The sequence below is a fragment of the Carcharodon carcharias genome, chromosome 18, assembly GCF_017639515.1.
Source record: "Carcharodon carcharias isolate sCarCar2 chromosome 18, sCarCar2.pri, whole genome shotgun sequence".
Taxonomy (NCBI): Eukaryota; Metazoa; Chordata; class Chondrichthyes; order Lamniformes; family Lamnidae; genus Carcharodon; species Carcharodon carcharias.
The window spans coordinates 105,169,504-105,185,138 of NC_054484.1; the positions used below are offsets into that span (position 1 = coordinate 105,169,504).

A 15,635-nucleotide genomic window follows, 5' to 3' on the forward strand; every position below is an offset into this window, starting at 1 on the left:
GGTTCAAATCTCATCATGGCAACTGGTGGAATTTGAATTTAATTCAATTTTTAAAAAATCTGTAATTGAAACATATTTTCAATAATGTTGATCATGAAACCATCACTGGTTGTTGTAAAAAGCCACCTGGTTCACTAATGCCCTTTTGGGAAGGAAATCTCTCCTCCTTACCTGGTCTGGCCGACGTGTGACTTTGGACCTCAGAAATGTGGTTGTTTCTTAACTGCTCTCAACAGAAATTAGGGATGGGCAACAAATGCTGACCTTGCCAGTGAGGCCCACGTCCCATGAAAGAATAACATTAAAAATCACATTTTGAATAACATACAGGTATCCTTATACATTGCTGGTGGGAAGATTCACCCTTGGCCACACATTTATCAGCATATTGCATGCAGGTATGCTGCCCACAATTCTCTTTTCATTAATCTTACCAGTGCACCTCCGATTCCTTGGCTAGCAGGTGAGGGCACATAACCTCATAAAAACTCCCTTTTCCTCCACTGTTAGCATACGCGTCACTCTAGGCCATTTTCTACACTCCATTTTCATTACCATAGTTATATAACAATACTCCTTAAAATGCATCTTTTGATGAACTGTGCATCAACAGAATGTGAATAGCATGAAAAACACTTTCCGTTGCTTTCAATGCCCCAGAATGTTAACCTCTGTTGCAGTGGGTAGCAGAAGGAAATGCATTGGTCAGAGTCAACTTTATGACTTCTTCCTATTCAACAATCCCTTTTCTCTGATGATTTTAATTACTTTAATTTCCTCACTCTTATTAGCTCCTACGTTATCATTTATTTCTGGGAGGTAACTTGTGTCTTTCACTGAAAAGACAGGCAAAAAATATTTGTTCAATGTCTTTGCCATTCCACATAATAATTTCTCCTGACTCTGCCTGTAAGACTTTAGCTACTCTCCTCCTTTTCATAAAGTTACAAAAGCTTTTACAGCCTGTTTTTATATTCCTGGCCTTTGCTCTCATATTTGCTTTTTTCCCTTTTAACAACATTTTAGTGGCCTTGTTCGTTTCTAAAACCCTCTCAATCCTTAGACTCATTACTATTCTTTGCAAACCAATAAAAATGAAAGAGAAAGGACTGAATGGGAAATCATTATAAGTCAGAGACGCGGACATCGATAAATACTCAGTGCTTGGAGTTACTTTCTTACCTTCCACTGGGCAAGGATTTGTTTAGAGTACTTATGGTCAGGGGTTAATTTGTACACTTTGGAAGTACTGAGACTTAAGGCCACAATGGCTGATGTCATGGCTGCCTTAAATTGAGCTTTAAATTGAGAAGATTGCAAACCCATTCATAAAAAAACCTTCCTCGAGCCCACATATATCCAACAGTCAGAGGAGGCTTTCATCCCAGCAGTCTATGGGGAATTTGAACCCAGGGGCTGCATATTACAGTGGGGGTGGAGAGTGGTGGTATGGCTGGATTGCACATGACCCTGGAGCAAACTGAGACAGCAGCTGACGCATCTGGAAGAAGCCCATCTGACAGGCAGAATACACTGCCTGGGGATGGTCACGCTAGCTCACAGTGGGGCTTCTGCACCTCAGTGCACCGGAAGTCCCACCCTCCAGAGCTGCCAGCCAATCAGATTGACTGGAAGCTCCAGCAGTCCTGGCAATGCCGGAGCTCGGTACTGGCCTCTGCTAGGACTCCTTGGAGAAGCAGGAAGAAATGTGATGGCTGCCGGAGGGAGGTAGGTACTGGGTTTTTAGGGTGGTGAGGGGTCTGAGAGCCTAAGGAGGGGGAGAGGGTGATAGGGAACCAAGTTTTGGAGGGCAGGCAATGAGGAATAAGGGGTGGGGGTGGGGGGGGTGAATTATGCCTCGGGAATGGTGCCCCAATGTGCACAGGGCACCTCCAAATGATTTGCCTCCCTTTACTGTAAGAACTAGAGAGCAGAGATCCAAAATAATTGGCAAAAGGAGTAAATGTGATGTGAGGAAAAATTTTTTCACCCAGAGGGTGGTTGAGGTCTGGGACAAACTTCCTGAAAGGCCGGTGGAGGCAGGTTCGATTGAGGTATTCAAAAGGGATTTGGAAGCTACCTGAAAAGAGAGAATGTGCAAGGTTACGGGGATAAGGCAGGGGGTGGGGCTATGTGGAATGCCCTGTCAGAGAGCCAGTGCAGACTTGGTGGGCTGAATGGCCTCCCTCTGCACTGTGAAAGTACCGTGATACCAATGCCGTGATACTTGCTTCCCCTCTTTTGTTCAACTTGGCTTCAAAAAACAGTCTGCCCACTCATGCCCATGCCAACTGCATTATGACCTGGGCAGCCTAACATCCCGCTCAATTTGCTTGGTAACAAGCTCAATTGACCTTTAATTATTTATTTAAATATGGCGGCCTGACTGCCAATTTGGCCGCCTGGTCACCTACCATATTATGACGGCGGGCCAGGAAGGTGGGGGCTGGGCAACCCACATATTTTATGCGTCTCCTCATCGAAAACAGGGCCAATGGGGGGAACCATACATAAAACCCAGCCCCAAGTATCAAATCTGAAAGGATGTGGCTGAATCCAGTGAATGCCCTTTTCCCTTCATTCCCTTCATAGTACTGTAAGGGAGAGTTTAAACCAGAGTGACAGGGGGATGGCAGCCTGAGTGTGGAGACACAAGAGAGGGAAATAAAGATAGAAATGAAAGAAGGAAAAGTAAAAAGCAAAAGATGAAGGCAGAGGAAATGGGCTAGCAGCAATTGGGTCATAGTACAAAAACGTTGTGTGAAAAGGCAAGTCTAAAGGCACTGTATCTGAACGCATGGAGCAATTGCAATAAGGGAGATGCATTAACAACACAAATAGATGTAAACGCGTACGATATGATTGTGATTATAGAGACATGGCTGCAGAGTGACCAAGGCTGGGAACTGAATATCCAAGGGTACTCGATATTTAGGAAGGACAAGCATAAAGGAAAAGGAGATGTTGTGGCATTGTTAGTTAAGGATGAGATCAGTGCAGTAGAGAGAGGGGATTTTGGCTCAGAAAATCTAGATGTAGAATCAGTCTGGGTGGAGCTAAGAAGCAACAAGGAGTGGAAAACATTAGTGGAAATTGTCTATAGGCCTCCAAACAGTAGTGATAAGGTAAGCGATGGTATTAAACAGGAAATTAAAGATTCATGTAACAAGGGTGCCACAGTGATCATGGGTGATTTTAATCTACATATAGACTGGGCAAACCAAATTAGCAATAATACTCTGGTGGATGAAATCCTGGAGTGTGTACAAGGTGTTTTTTTAGACCAGTTTGTCGAGGAGCTAACTGGGGAACAGACTATCCTAGATTTGGTTTTGTGCAATGAGAAGGGGTTAATTAATAATCTTGTTGTGCAGGGTCCTTTAGGGAACAGTGACCATAACATGAAAGAATTCTTCCTTAGGTTGGAAAGTGAAGTAGTCCAATCCGAAACTAAGGTCCTAAGTCTAAACAAAGGAAACTACGAAAATATGAGGTGTAAGTTGGCTAAGATAGATTGGGGAACTTCATTAAAAGGCATGATGGTGGATAGGAAATGGCTAATATCTAAGGAACGCATGTATGCATTGCAACAGATATATATTCCTTTCTGGCGCAAAAAACACAGCAAGAAAAGTGGCCCAACCATGGCTAACAAAAGAAATTAAGGATAGTATTAGGTCCAAAGAGGTGTCATATAAAGTTTCTAGAAAAATTAACAAGCTTGAGAATTGGGAGCAGTTTAGAATTCAGCAAAGGGGGACAAGAGATTGATTAAGAGGGGAAAAATACAGTAAGAGAATAAACTTGCAAGGAAGATAAAAGAGGACTGTAAAAGCTTCTATAAGTATTTAAGAAGAAAAAGGTTGGTTAAGACAAATGTAGGTCCCTTACAGTCCGAAACTGGAAAATTTACAATAGAGAACAAGGAATTGGCAGAGCAATTAAACAATCACTTTAGTTATGTCTTCATGGAGGAAGACACAAATAACTTCCCCAAAATGCTAGGAAATCAAGGGTCTAGCGAGGAGGAGGAATTGAAGGGAGTTAGTATTACTACAAAAACAGTGCTGGAGAAATTAATGGGGCTGAAAACCGATAAATCCCCAAGGCCTGATAATCGACATGCCAGGGTACTAAAGGAGGTGGCCATGGAAATAGTGGATGCGTTGGTTGTCATATTCCAAAATTCTGTAGATTCTGGAATAATCCCAGCAGATTGGAGGGTGACAAATGTAACCCCACTATTTAAAAAAGAAGGGAGGGAAGAAACAGGGAATTACAGACTGGTTAGCCTAGCATCAGTGGTAGGGAAAATGCTAGAGACTATTACAAAGGATATGATAACAGGACATTTAGAAAATATTAACCGGATTAGACAAAGTCAACATGGATTTATGAAAGGGAAATCATTTTTGACAAACCTACTGGAGTTTTTTGAGGATGTAACTAGCAGACTAGATAAGGGAGAACCAGTGGGTATGGTGTATTTGGATTATCAGAAAGTTTTTGATAAAGTCCCACATAAGAGTTAGTGTGCAAAATTAAAACACATGGGATTGGGGATAATATATTGGCATGGATTGATTAGCAGACAGGACACAGAGAGTAGGAATAAATGGGTCTTTTTCGGAATGGCAGGCAGTGACTAATGGGGTACCACAAGGATCAGTGCTTGGGCCCCAAATATCCACAATATATATCAATGATTTGGATGAAGGAAAGAAATGTAATATTTCCAAGTCTGCTGATGACACAAAACTAGGTGGGAATGTGAGTGGTGAGGAAGATGTTAAGAGGCTTCGAAGTGATTTAGACAAGCTGAGCGAGTGGGCAAAATACATGACAGATGCAATATAACGTGGATAATTGTGAAGTTATCCACTTTGGTAGAAAAATAAGAATGACAGAGTATTATTTTAATGGTGATAGATTGGGAAATGTTGATGTACAAAGGGACCTGGGTGTCCTTGTACACCAGTCACTGAAAGCAAGCATGCAGTTGAGTTAAGAAGGCAAATGGTATGTTAGCCTTCATTGCAAGAGGACTTGAGTACATGTGAAAGGATGTCTTAGTGTAGCTATATAGAGCCTTGGTGAGACCACACCTGGAGTATTGTGTGCAGTTTTGGTCTCCTTACCTAAGAAAGGGTATACTTGCCATTGAGGGAGTGCAGCGAAGGTTCACCAGACTGATTCCTAGGATGGCAGGATTATCGTATGAGGAGAGATTGGGCCAACTGGACCTGTATTCACTGGAGTTTAGAAGAATGAGAGGGGATCTCATTGAAACATATACATTTCTGACAGGGCTGGACAGACTGGATGCAGGGATGATATTTCCTCAGGTTGGGGGTTCTAGAACAAGGGGTCACAATCTCAGGATATGGGGTAGGCCATTTAGGGCTGAGATGAGGAACAACTTCTTCACTCAGAGGGTGGTGGACCTGTGGAATTCTCTACCACAGGAGGCTGTGGCGGACAAATCACTGAATATATTTAAGAAGGAAACAGATAGATTTCTAGACGCTAGAGGCATCAAGGGGTATGAGGAGAGAGCGGGAGTATTGTGTTGCGATAGAGGATCAGCCATGATCATATTGAATGGCAGCGCAGGCTCGAAGTGCCAAATGACCTACTCCTGCTTCTATTTTCTATGTTTCTATGTTTCATTACCTGTAGAAACTCATCTTTTGCCAAATGTGTGTGTTGCTCATCAGGTTGATAAAGAATAACATCAACAATGCACATTTATATAATGCCAATAACATAGTAAAATGACTTGAGGCACTTCACAGGATTGACATCAAGGCTGGGATTTTCCAGCCTGGTTGTGCCCCAGCCAAAAGTCCATTGATGTTCAGCGGGATCAGACAATCTCGGTGGCAGGTGAGGCCAGAAAATCCCACACAAAGTCATAAAAGGAGACATTAGGAAAGATGACAAAAACCTCGGTCAAAAAGTTGGGTTTGAAACAGCTTCTTAAAGAAGAGAGAAATGCAGAGACGAAGAGGTTTCATTCAGAAATTTCAGGCCTTAAGGCCTAGACAGCTGATGGCATGGCCACCAGTGGTAAGGTGAAGAAAGTGGGGGATGCACAAGAGATGCAGTCTATTACTGGAAACATATCCTACTGGCTGTATTTATATTCAGTCAGCGTAATGGAAAATTATGTCCATTGTTTCAAAAGTAATTTGCTTAAGGAATCCAAGCAGAAGATGGCCTTGATGAATCACAGTAAGTCTTTGAATTTTTGACAAGTTAAGACATTAAAATAGACAGAATAGGTTTCATGTGCAGGAGCACAATAAATAGTTTTAAATAATGCATCTCCCAGAATGATGTCTGACTGTGCACAAAAGCACATACCCGCTACCATCAATCACCACCCCACCGCCCCCAACACCCCACCACCCCCACCAGCTCCACCTCCCCTCCAGTTGGAAGTACACTTTAAATAAGTAAAACATCTCATTGGTTCTGAGTGAAAAAATGAAATTTATTTAATTCAAGGCATCTTCAATCTGAGGAAACCCCTTCAAAATCTAATGGTAATCCTGGCTGGTGGCTGATTTTCAGAAATCTTCTGTTCAAATCTTATTGCAGAAAAAGCTTCTCTAACAATATCAGGCCCGTGAGTTAAAACTTAATTCCTTCCTCCCCCTCACCAATGATTTGGACTGAGATATGGTAACATGGGCATTGGTTGCCTTACAGAACATTATACGAAGGGCAACTCTAGATAAGTGAGATTGAGTAGTGAGAGTTAATAAACTATTTGCCATGGGATTCATTGCAGTCAAATCCAATTCTTGCCCTCACCTAATGCCCATGTACCAAGACAAAGGAGCAAATTCCTTGACCTCATCCTCACTAACCTATGGCAGACAAGGCAGTCCACATTAGCAATGGTAGGAGTGACCACTGCACAGTTATAATTCTGTACAGCACTGAGTACATGGCGGCTGCATAAAATCATCATTCAACTTTCTCATGGTAGTATCCTCAGCCCATTTGTCTTCAGTTGCTTCAGTAACCTTCCCTCCATCATGAGGTCAGGATTAGGGATTTTCACCCATGATTCCATGTTCAGATTCATCTAGAACTTCTCTGATAATAAAACAGCCAGTGCCAGCTGACAGCAGATCTTGAACAATATTGCAGCTTAGGTTGACAAGTGGCAGGTAACATTTATGCAACAGGTGTGCCAGGCAATGACCATTTCCAAGATAAAAAAACCCCAATCTGCAATGGCACTATTATCTCCAAGTCTCCCACCATCAACATCTGCTGGTCACCGTGGACCAGAAGCTTAACCAGACCAGCCAGATCAATACTGTGGCTACAAGAACAGAGCAGGGGTTGGGTATTTGGTGATGGAGTGGTTCACATTTTAACTTCTTGAAGCCGATTGACTATCTACAAGGTTCAAGTCATGAATATGATAAAACACTTGTACTCAGTTGGATGGGTGCAGCTGTAACAATGTTCAAGAAGTTCAACAGTATCCAATACAAAACATTTCACTTCAATCCTTTTAGAATAACATGGTGAAGTCATTGGTCTAAGAGATACTGTATAAGACTTATGCCTTCTGGTGGGAGAAAGGAAGATTGAACGAGCAAGTGAACGAGTGAGCTCACATTGATACTGAGCTTTTCCAGTCCTTAGTATCTCCCAAAACACTTTATGGTCTTAATTATATTTGGAGTGTTGTCATTATCGGTTATTGCAGCAAACACAGCAGCCAATTTGTGTAAAGTTACACAAATAGCAATGCAAAAACTGGCCAGTTAAACTGTTGTTGCAGGCTGTGGGATGAATATTGGCCAAGCCACCAAGGGAATTGCCTGTTTAGAAAAAGTGCCTGTTTAGAAAAAGTGCCTTGGGAAGGTTTCACACCCACCTGATCAAGGAATTAGGCTATAACTTCACTGTTGAAAGAGGAGCACCTCTGGCAACATGGCACTCCCAGATCAGCCTATTTAATACTCAGGTCCTGCAGTGGGGCTGGAACCCACAAATTTCTGACTTAAAGAGATGTGAGTGCTACTACAAGGGCCAAACTGACCCTTGCAGTGAAACCAAATAAACCCATGCCATATCACAGAGGTAAAACAGTTCTGAAGGTGTGATTTTCTTTGAGTATATTAGACACTGTGATGTAATGTTTCGAGGAGGAAGTTTCTCCGCATTTGAGCTTTCGAAGGTTTGTAGCAAAACAAAAGAAAACTTACTCAAAAATCAGGTATGTCACCAAAGTCATAGCCAAGCAAATCGAAGAAATGCCACAGCCTATGTACGTAATGAAACTGAGGATTCGGTACTGGATTGGATCAATCGCCAAATCTCTGGAAATAATCTATAAAAACAACAAAAGTGGAGGTTAAAATTATTCAAGTACTTGAAATCTGAAATAATAAGCATAATGCTGCAAACGCCCAGCAGCTCAGTCAGCACCCAAAAGACAGAGAGAGGGGTTAATGGTTCAGTGTGAGGTTTCATCAAAATTACTACTGAGTTTTGTCTAGTGGAACTCTTAGTTCATCTAATTAAATATAGCAACAGCAAAACTCCATGCTACTCACTAATGCTCCATATCCTGGAAATCACAATTAGAGATGCAGACGTCAATCCACTCACTTTAAACAAGTTAACAGCTCCATTGAACATTGGAGAGAGGAATACAATATCAGCCTGTTAGCCATTCATTTGCTGATATATCTAACAATGATTCTCAGTCTTCTTAATCTCAAACTTTAATCAATTGTTTAGAACCAGAAGATCACACATGCTCTATTTAATCAAGTTCTGTCAAAGGGTCACGAGGACTCGAAACGTCAACTCTTTTCTTCTCCGCCGATGCTGCCAGACCTGCTGAGTTTTTCCAGGTAATTCTGTTTTTGTTCTCTATTTAATCCATCTGGGAACAATTTTGTCCTATATGTCTTTGGTGAAATGACTTCTATAAAAGCTTTTCTAATAATTGTCCCATCCAGGATTTTTCAATTGGCTTCCTTCTCCCAAACTCCTTCTCTATTGTCCTCCAAGAGGTGATCAGATTTTCTTTTAGGTAATCATTTTGAGATTGAAAGTTTGTCGCTAGTCTAACTTGCTTGGCATTTCATAACAAAATAACATCTTATATTTATATTGCAGATTTATCTTAAGGAACATCTCAAGAGCTTCACATGCACAACGCCTAGTCATATATGGAGATTTTAGATCAGATGACCAAGAACGTGGGAGAGCAGCCAGGACTTCATTGGAGAGGTCAAGTCTAGAGGTAATGAATGGAAATGAGCTGAAACAGGGAAGGCACAAACAAAGTTATGGAGATGGGAATAAGTGGTCTTTGTGATGGCATGAATGAGGTCAAAAGTTCACCCTGGGCTGAAATGTGACATCAAGGTTGCAAACAGACTGGCTCAATCTCAACTGCTGCCAGGGAGAGCAATGGAGTCAGAAACAAGGGAATGGAGTTTGGAGTGGGAAGTGAAAACTCTGGCTTCAGTCTTCTCACTATTTAATTGCAGGAAATTTCTGCTCACCTAGTATTGGATGTCAGATGAACAATCTGGTAATTTTGCAACAGTGGAGAGGTCGAGAGAGGTTGTGGCAAGGGAGAGCTGGTTGTCGCCAGTGTACATCTGAAAACTAACACCGTGCCTTTGGATTATGTCACAGCATGTGGATGAGAAAAAGATGGGGCCAAGGCCAGACCTTTGGGGGATACCTGATGTAATAGTGCAGGAACAGGAAAGAGAAACCCTCACAAGTGATTCTCTGGCAAAGATTAGATAGCTAAGAATAGAACTGGGTGAGAGCAGACCCACCCAGCTGGATGACAGTGGAAAGGTGCTGAAGGAGGAAGGTGTGGTCACATGTGTCAAAGGCTGCAGACAGGTTGAGAAGAGGAGAGAAAGTTTACCTTTGACAAAGTCACATAGGGTATCATTTGTGACTTTGTGACTTCTGTGACACACTGAAACATTAAGCACCCTCTCTAATCCAACCTATAACAGGCAAGAGAGGGTTTGAGGGAGGGCATTTAAAAGTGAAAACTTGGGGCCCCATAATCAGATGCGACTGCACCTGCTGCCTTCTGTATAGAGGGTAAGTTGCCGTGCTTGTGCCCCATCTGGGATTCTTCACGCTTGTATTTATATCTGGCACCCACAGTGCAGTTCGGAGCCTATTTTAACTTTACCAGCAGCTGTGAAATGAAGGCAGGAACTCCCAAATCCAACAGATTAGAGTGCCCTTTGTGGGCCAGGAGGAGCAGGAGTGCTTACCCCAGTCTATCAAGCAAGCCTTCAGTCTCCCTTCTGCTAATCATGGTTTCTCTTGCTACGACAATTGCCCTTCCACCTCACGAGTCTAGGCCCTGATCTTTCCTCCTCCCTCCTGTTCCTGGGAAACATCCTCTAGAGTCCCTGGCTGAGGCTTCCTTTCATTGCTTTTCATGTGCAGCAGCCAGTCAAGCTGGCCAGTTGCTGGGTGGGAAACGGAAGAAGCAAATTGCCACGAATTTCCACTGTTAAACTCAACCTCTGCGTTCCCTGATTTTCTGGATTTTGGATACACCTTCCTACACTTTCCCTGCCCATCCCATAAATATTGGGCCTGGGAGTCCATGTCCGCTACCCCACATACTGTGGGTTCCAAATTTGGACTGGGTCATCAACAAGCTGGCGCTTGCCTATTGGAAGGGTGGGAGAATTGGAGAAGCACCACAGATTACAGTTGGATTCTGTCTCAGTTGTTGAGTCAAATAGTAAGGTTGGGAGAGGGATGGGGGTCTGGTTGCAGCTGTGGAGAACAGAGTATACATAAGGTGATTTGAAAGAGGGAACAAAGAATTAGAGGATTTAAAAGAAAATGCCAGTGGACTGTGGTTCTCATAGAAAATATATATGCAGTCTGGAAAAGCACCCAGAGACTCAAGTGTACATATATTAATATGTATGTAATATATGTGTAAGTAACAAAAATTGAATTTCACTTTGTAAATTAGAATAAATTTGTCAATTAGAAGGGATTATTTAAAATAAATACCTTCATATGTTATTGTTTAAAAATGCTGTTTCCAAGCAAATATGTTGTACTAATATAATTTGAGGAGCCTAAATTAATCCTTTTTTAAGTACATATATATGCTGTAGGTATAAACTTAACAGTATATTTATGTGCTGGGAAAGGCAAAGTTATTTTCGAATGTGACTTTAAGCATCTGCGATAGATAGACCATACAGTACTAACAATGAGGTAAGGAGGCTGAAAGATGAGGGATAGTTTTTCAGACTCATCCCCCTGTTGGACAGCTTTAGGGGATGGGGTAGGGATTCAGGAGCAGATGTCAATGCTTCTGATTCACAGCCTGCATAATTTTCCCTCCGTTAGTAGTATTGGACAGGATACAACATGGAAAACAATTTAAATACGTTGGCCTCAAGGAACTCTGAAACTGAAACCTTTGCCCATTTTAAACATCAGTGAAGCAGACAATATTGTCACTGGTGGGTTCTCCATTCAACTTTAGTTATGGAGCTATCTGACTGCTAGACAAAACCAAGCAATTAACAAGTAGGTGATGTTCTTTCTTACACTTAGAAAATTGTGCATATGAAATATAGCTCCACACTAGTAAAGTCAGAATGAAGCGTTGACATTAATAGGTGATTTACTAGGCAAAATAAAATTCCCAGGTAGCTTTTAGGAATTAAAACATCAAGTCCATGTACCAACCGAATGGAAGTAATAATTCATATTTGTACTTATATTTGTCCAGATGATTTAGTTCTTCAATCCTGCTTTTTGCTGTTGATCCTATCCTGCTGTGCCTTGTAACATGTTCATCTGGCAACAAGCAATCTATAGTTTTACTGAAATGTCTGATCAGATTGCTGATGTTTTCCGATGCATGAGTTTTACCAAACCTATAGCCAGGCCAAGAGTTTACACCAAACAGACCAGAAGTTACATACTTCGTTATTTGATATACAACTTTCTCTACAGAATAGGACTATCTCTGAATTGAAGCACTGGATGTCCCTGCAGCTGCAAGACTTGATTCAGAACTTATCAGATGTGGAGGAGACTAAGCCAGGCTGAGAGAAACAGTGTGAGATCCTTGTATCTATTTTTTTTCCTCAATTGCTAGAAATGTTCATTTTGTAACCAATATCAGTAAAAACAGATTTTTGGTCATTATCACATTGCTGTTTGTGGGATCCTGCAATGCGAGAATTGGCTGCCTCCCTCGAGTCCTTCATTGGCTGTAAATCATTTAGGGAAGACCTGAGGTCATGCTCCTTTCTGGAAACAGGAAGAATAAAAACATGTCCTTAATGGGCATCAGCTCTTTATGTAGCAAAGCAGTTCGGGTTGAATTGATTTTGACAGAGTCATTGCACTTTGAACCTTGCAGGCACCTAGCTTAAATTTAACCTCAGTCCAGTTCTGACAAGGGCTGACCCTTTCTGCATAATTGTGGGATCTTTCATATTATGTACCTACCAATAAGACACCAAAGTGTGTCAGGTGGTTACATTTACATACAGTCTCATTGGATTGATTCTGCACTGTTATACAACCACTCGAATTCCATCCACCATTGCCATCTGCAAAGATACAAAAACGCATTGTGACTGAAACATTCAGAGATTATGTTCTTGCCTGCTCTCTGCAGACATCAAATTAGGAAGGGCACTTGGATTAGAGGTGGTACGTCACAAAAGACAGAAGGTGTTGGATAAATAATGGATGTAAGTGTAACAATGGTAATAATCTCGGGATTGCAACCTGAGCCACGGGCAAACTGGCATAGGGTAAATAAAGTCAAGGAGTTAAATGCATGGCTCAGAGATTGGTGTGGGAGGAATGGGTTTCAGTTCATGGGGCACTGACAAGAGGTACTGGGGTAGAAGGGAGCTGCTCCGGTGGGCCGAGCTTCACTTGAACCATGATGGGACCAGTGTCCTGGCAAATCGAATAATTCGGGCTGTAGAGAGGGTTTTAAACTAAATGAGGTGGTGGGGGGGGGAAGGTTCTTGAAAGGGGATACAAAGCAAAATGATATGGCAGCATTGCAGGGCAGCTGTTTGGGTAATGATACCCAGAGTGTGACAGGATAAGATAGAGTGTACAAACAGAAAAAAAGCAGCAAATAAGGTCATAGGGGAAAAAATGGTAAAAAGGCAAAATTAATGGCCCTTTACTTAAATGCATGTAGTATTCGGAACAAAATAAATGAACTAATGGCACAAATAGAGGTTAATGGGTATGATCTTATAGCCATTATGGAGACATGGTTACAAGGAGATCACAGCTGGGAACTAAATATTCAGGAGAATGTGACTTTTTGAAAGGACAGGCAAGAAGGGAAGGGTGGTGGGGTAGCTTTGTTAGTACGCGATGGAATAAGTACGATAACAAGAAGTGATCTTGGATTGGAAAATATAGAATCCATATGGGTGGAGGTAAGAAATAACAAGGGGAAGAAGACATTGGTGGGATTAGTCTATAGGCCCCCTAACAGTAGCTATAATATAGGACAGGGAATAAATCAGGAGATAATGAGGGCATGTAAAAAAGGCAGTACATTAATCATGGCTGACTTTAATCTTCATGTAGATTGGGAAAAGCAAACTGGCAGAGGTAGCCACAAGCAAGAATTCATAGAGTGTGTCTGGGACAGTTTCCTAGAACAATATTTTGTGGATCCAACCAGGGATCAGGCTATTTTGGATCTGGTAATGTGTAATGAGGCAGGTTTAATAAATGATCTCAAGGTAAAAGATCTCCTAGGGAATAGTGACCATAACATGGTAGAATTTAGCATTCAGTTTGAGAGTGAGAAACCTGGGCCAGAAACACTGTGCTAAACTTAAAATAATGAGAGCAGAGTTGGCTTGTGAAAAGAGTTTAGCAGAAAAGACAGTTGATGAACAATGGCAGGCATTTAAGAAAATGTTTCATGACTTACAACAAAGATATATCCCAGTGAGGAAGAAGGATTCTAGAAAGGGGATAAACCAACCATGGTTAACCAAGGAAGTTAAGGATAGTATCAAGCTGAAAGAAAAACATACAATGTGGCAAATAATAGTGGCAAGCCAGAGGTTTGGGAAAGTTTTAAAAACCAACAAAAGAGGACCAAAAAATAGTAAAGAGGGAGAAAATAAACTTTGAGGGTAAACTAACAAGTAATATAAAAATAGACAATAAGAGCTTCTTTAAGTATATAAAAGGAAGAGAGAGGCCAAAGTGAACATAGGCCCCTTAGAGAATGAGACTGGGGAAATAATAATGGGGATCCAGGAAATGGCAAGGGAGATGAATAAATACTTTGCATCAGTCTTCATGGTAGAAGATTCTTATAGGATTCCAAAAATACTAAATAATCAAGGGACGAAAGGTGGGGAGGATATAAATACAATAACTATCACTAGAAAAGAAGTGCTCAGGAAACTGATGGGGCTAAAGGCCGATAAATCCCTTGAACCTCAAGCCTTGCATCCTAGGATATTAAAGGAAGTAGCTTCAGAGATAGTGGATGCACTGGTAGTAATCTTCCAAGAATCCTTAGATTCTGAAAAAGTCCCAGAGGATTGGAAAACTGCCAATGTAACACCCTTATTCAAAAAGGGAGACAAAGAACAGGTAACTATAGGCCAGTTAGCTTAACATCTGTCATTGGGAAAATGTTAGAGTCTATTATAAAGAATGTAATAGGGGAGCATTTAGAAATTTAATATGTATTTAGTATGTACGTATTTAGAAATACATAACATAATCAAGCAGAGTCAGCATTGCTTCATGAAGGGGAAGTCATGCCTGACAAATTTATTAGAATTCTTTGAAGAGGTAACTAGCAGGATAGTTAAAGGAGAACCAGTAGATGTAATATATTTGGATTTCCAAAAGGCATTTGATAAGGTACTGCACAATAGGCTACTCAATAAGATAAGAGCCCATGGTGTTCGGGGTAGTATATTGACATGGATAGAGGATTGGCTAACTAGTAGAAGACAAAGAGTTGGGGTAAGGGGGGCATTTTCAAGATGGAAAAGTGGAATACCACAGGGATCAGTGCTGGGGCCACAATTATTTACAATATATGTTTATGACTTGGGTGAGGAAAGTGAATGTACTATTACCAAGTTTGCGGATGACACAAAAATGGGTGGGAAGGCAAGTGATGAGGATGACACAAACAGTCTACAGAGGGATATAGACAGGTTAAGAGAGTGGGCAAAAACTTGGCTGATGGAATATAATGTGGGAAATGTGAGGTTATACACTTTGGCATGAAGAATAGAGGAGCTGAATATGGAGAAAGACTGCAGAAAGCTGCAGCACAGAGGGATTTGGAGGTCCTTGTGCATGAATCACAAAAGGCTAGCATACAAGTTCAGCAGGTAATAGGGAAGGCAAATGGAATGTTGGCCTTTATTTCAAAGGGAAGTATAAATATAGAGAAGTCTGGTTAAAACTATAGAAGGCACTAGCACTAGTTAGACTAAACTTAGATTACTGTGAACAATTTTGGACCCCTTATCTAAGGAAAGATAGACTGGCATTGGAGGCAGTCCAGAGAAGGTTCGCTAGGTTGATCCCGGTTATGGAGGGATTTT

General features: G+C 41.4%; 1 protein-coding gene across 9 annotated transcripts in view; it reads right to left on the reverse strand.

Annotated features, from left to right (window-relative positions):
* LOC121290681 (adhesion G-protein coupled receptor G2-like) overlaps nucleotides 1–15,635 on the reverse strand; it is a 188,868-nt gene that overhangs the window by 25,084 nt on the left and 148,149 nt on the right. For 8 of the 9 annotated variants that reach the window (XR_005945862.1, XM_041211461.1, XM_041211460.1 and 5 more), the window contains 2 exons: nucleotides 12,517–12,620; nucleotides 8,235–8,359 (listed from right to left, as the gene is read on the reverse strand). Coding sequence is in view for 8 of the 9 variants with exons in the window: in XM_041211461.1 (XP_041067395.1) it covers nucleotides 8,235–8,359; nucleotides 12,517–12,620 (229 nt within the window). In the remaining variant the exon portion in view is untranslated. The remainder of the gene's footprint in view (nucleotides 1–8,234; nucleotides 8,360–12,516; nucleotides 12,621–15,635) is intronic. The other variant, XM_041211462.1, reaches the window with a different exon arrangement.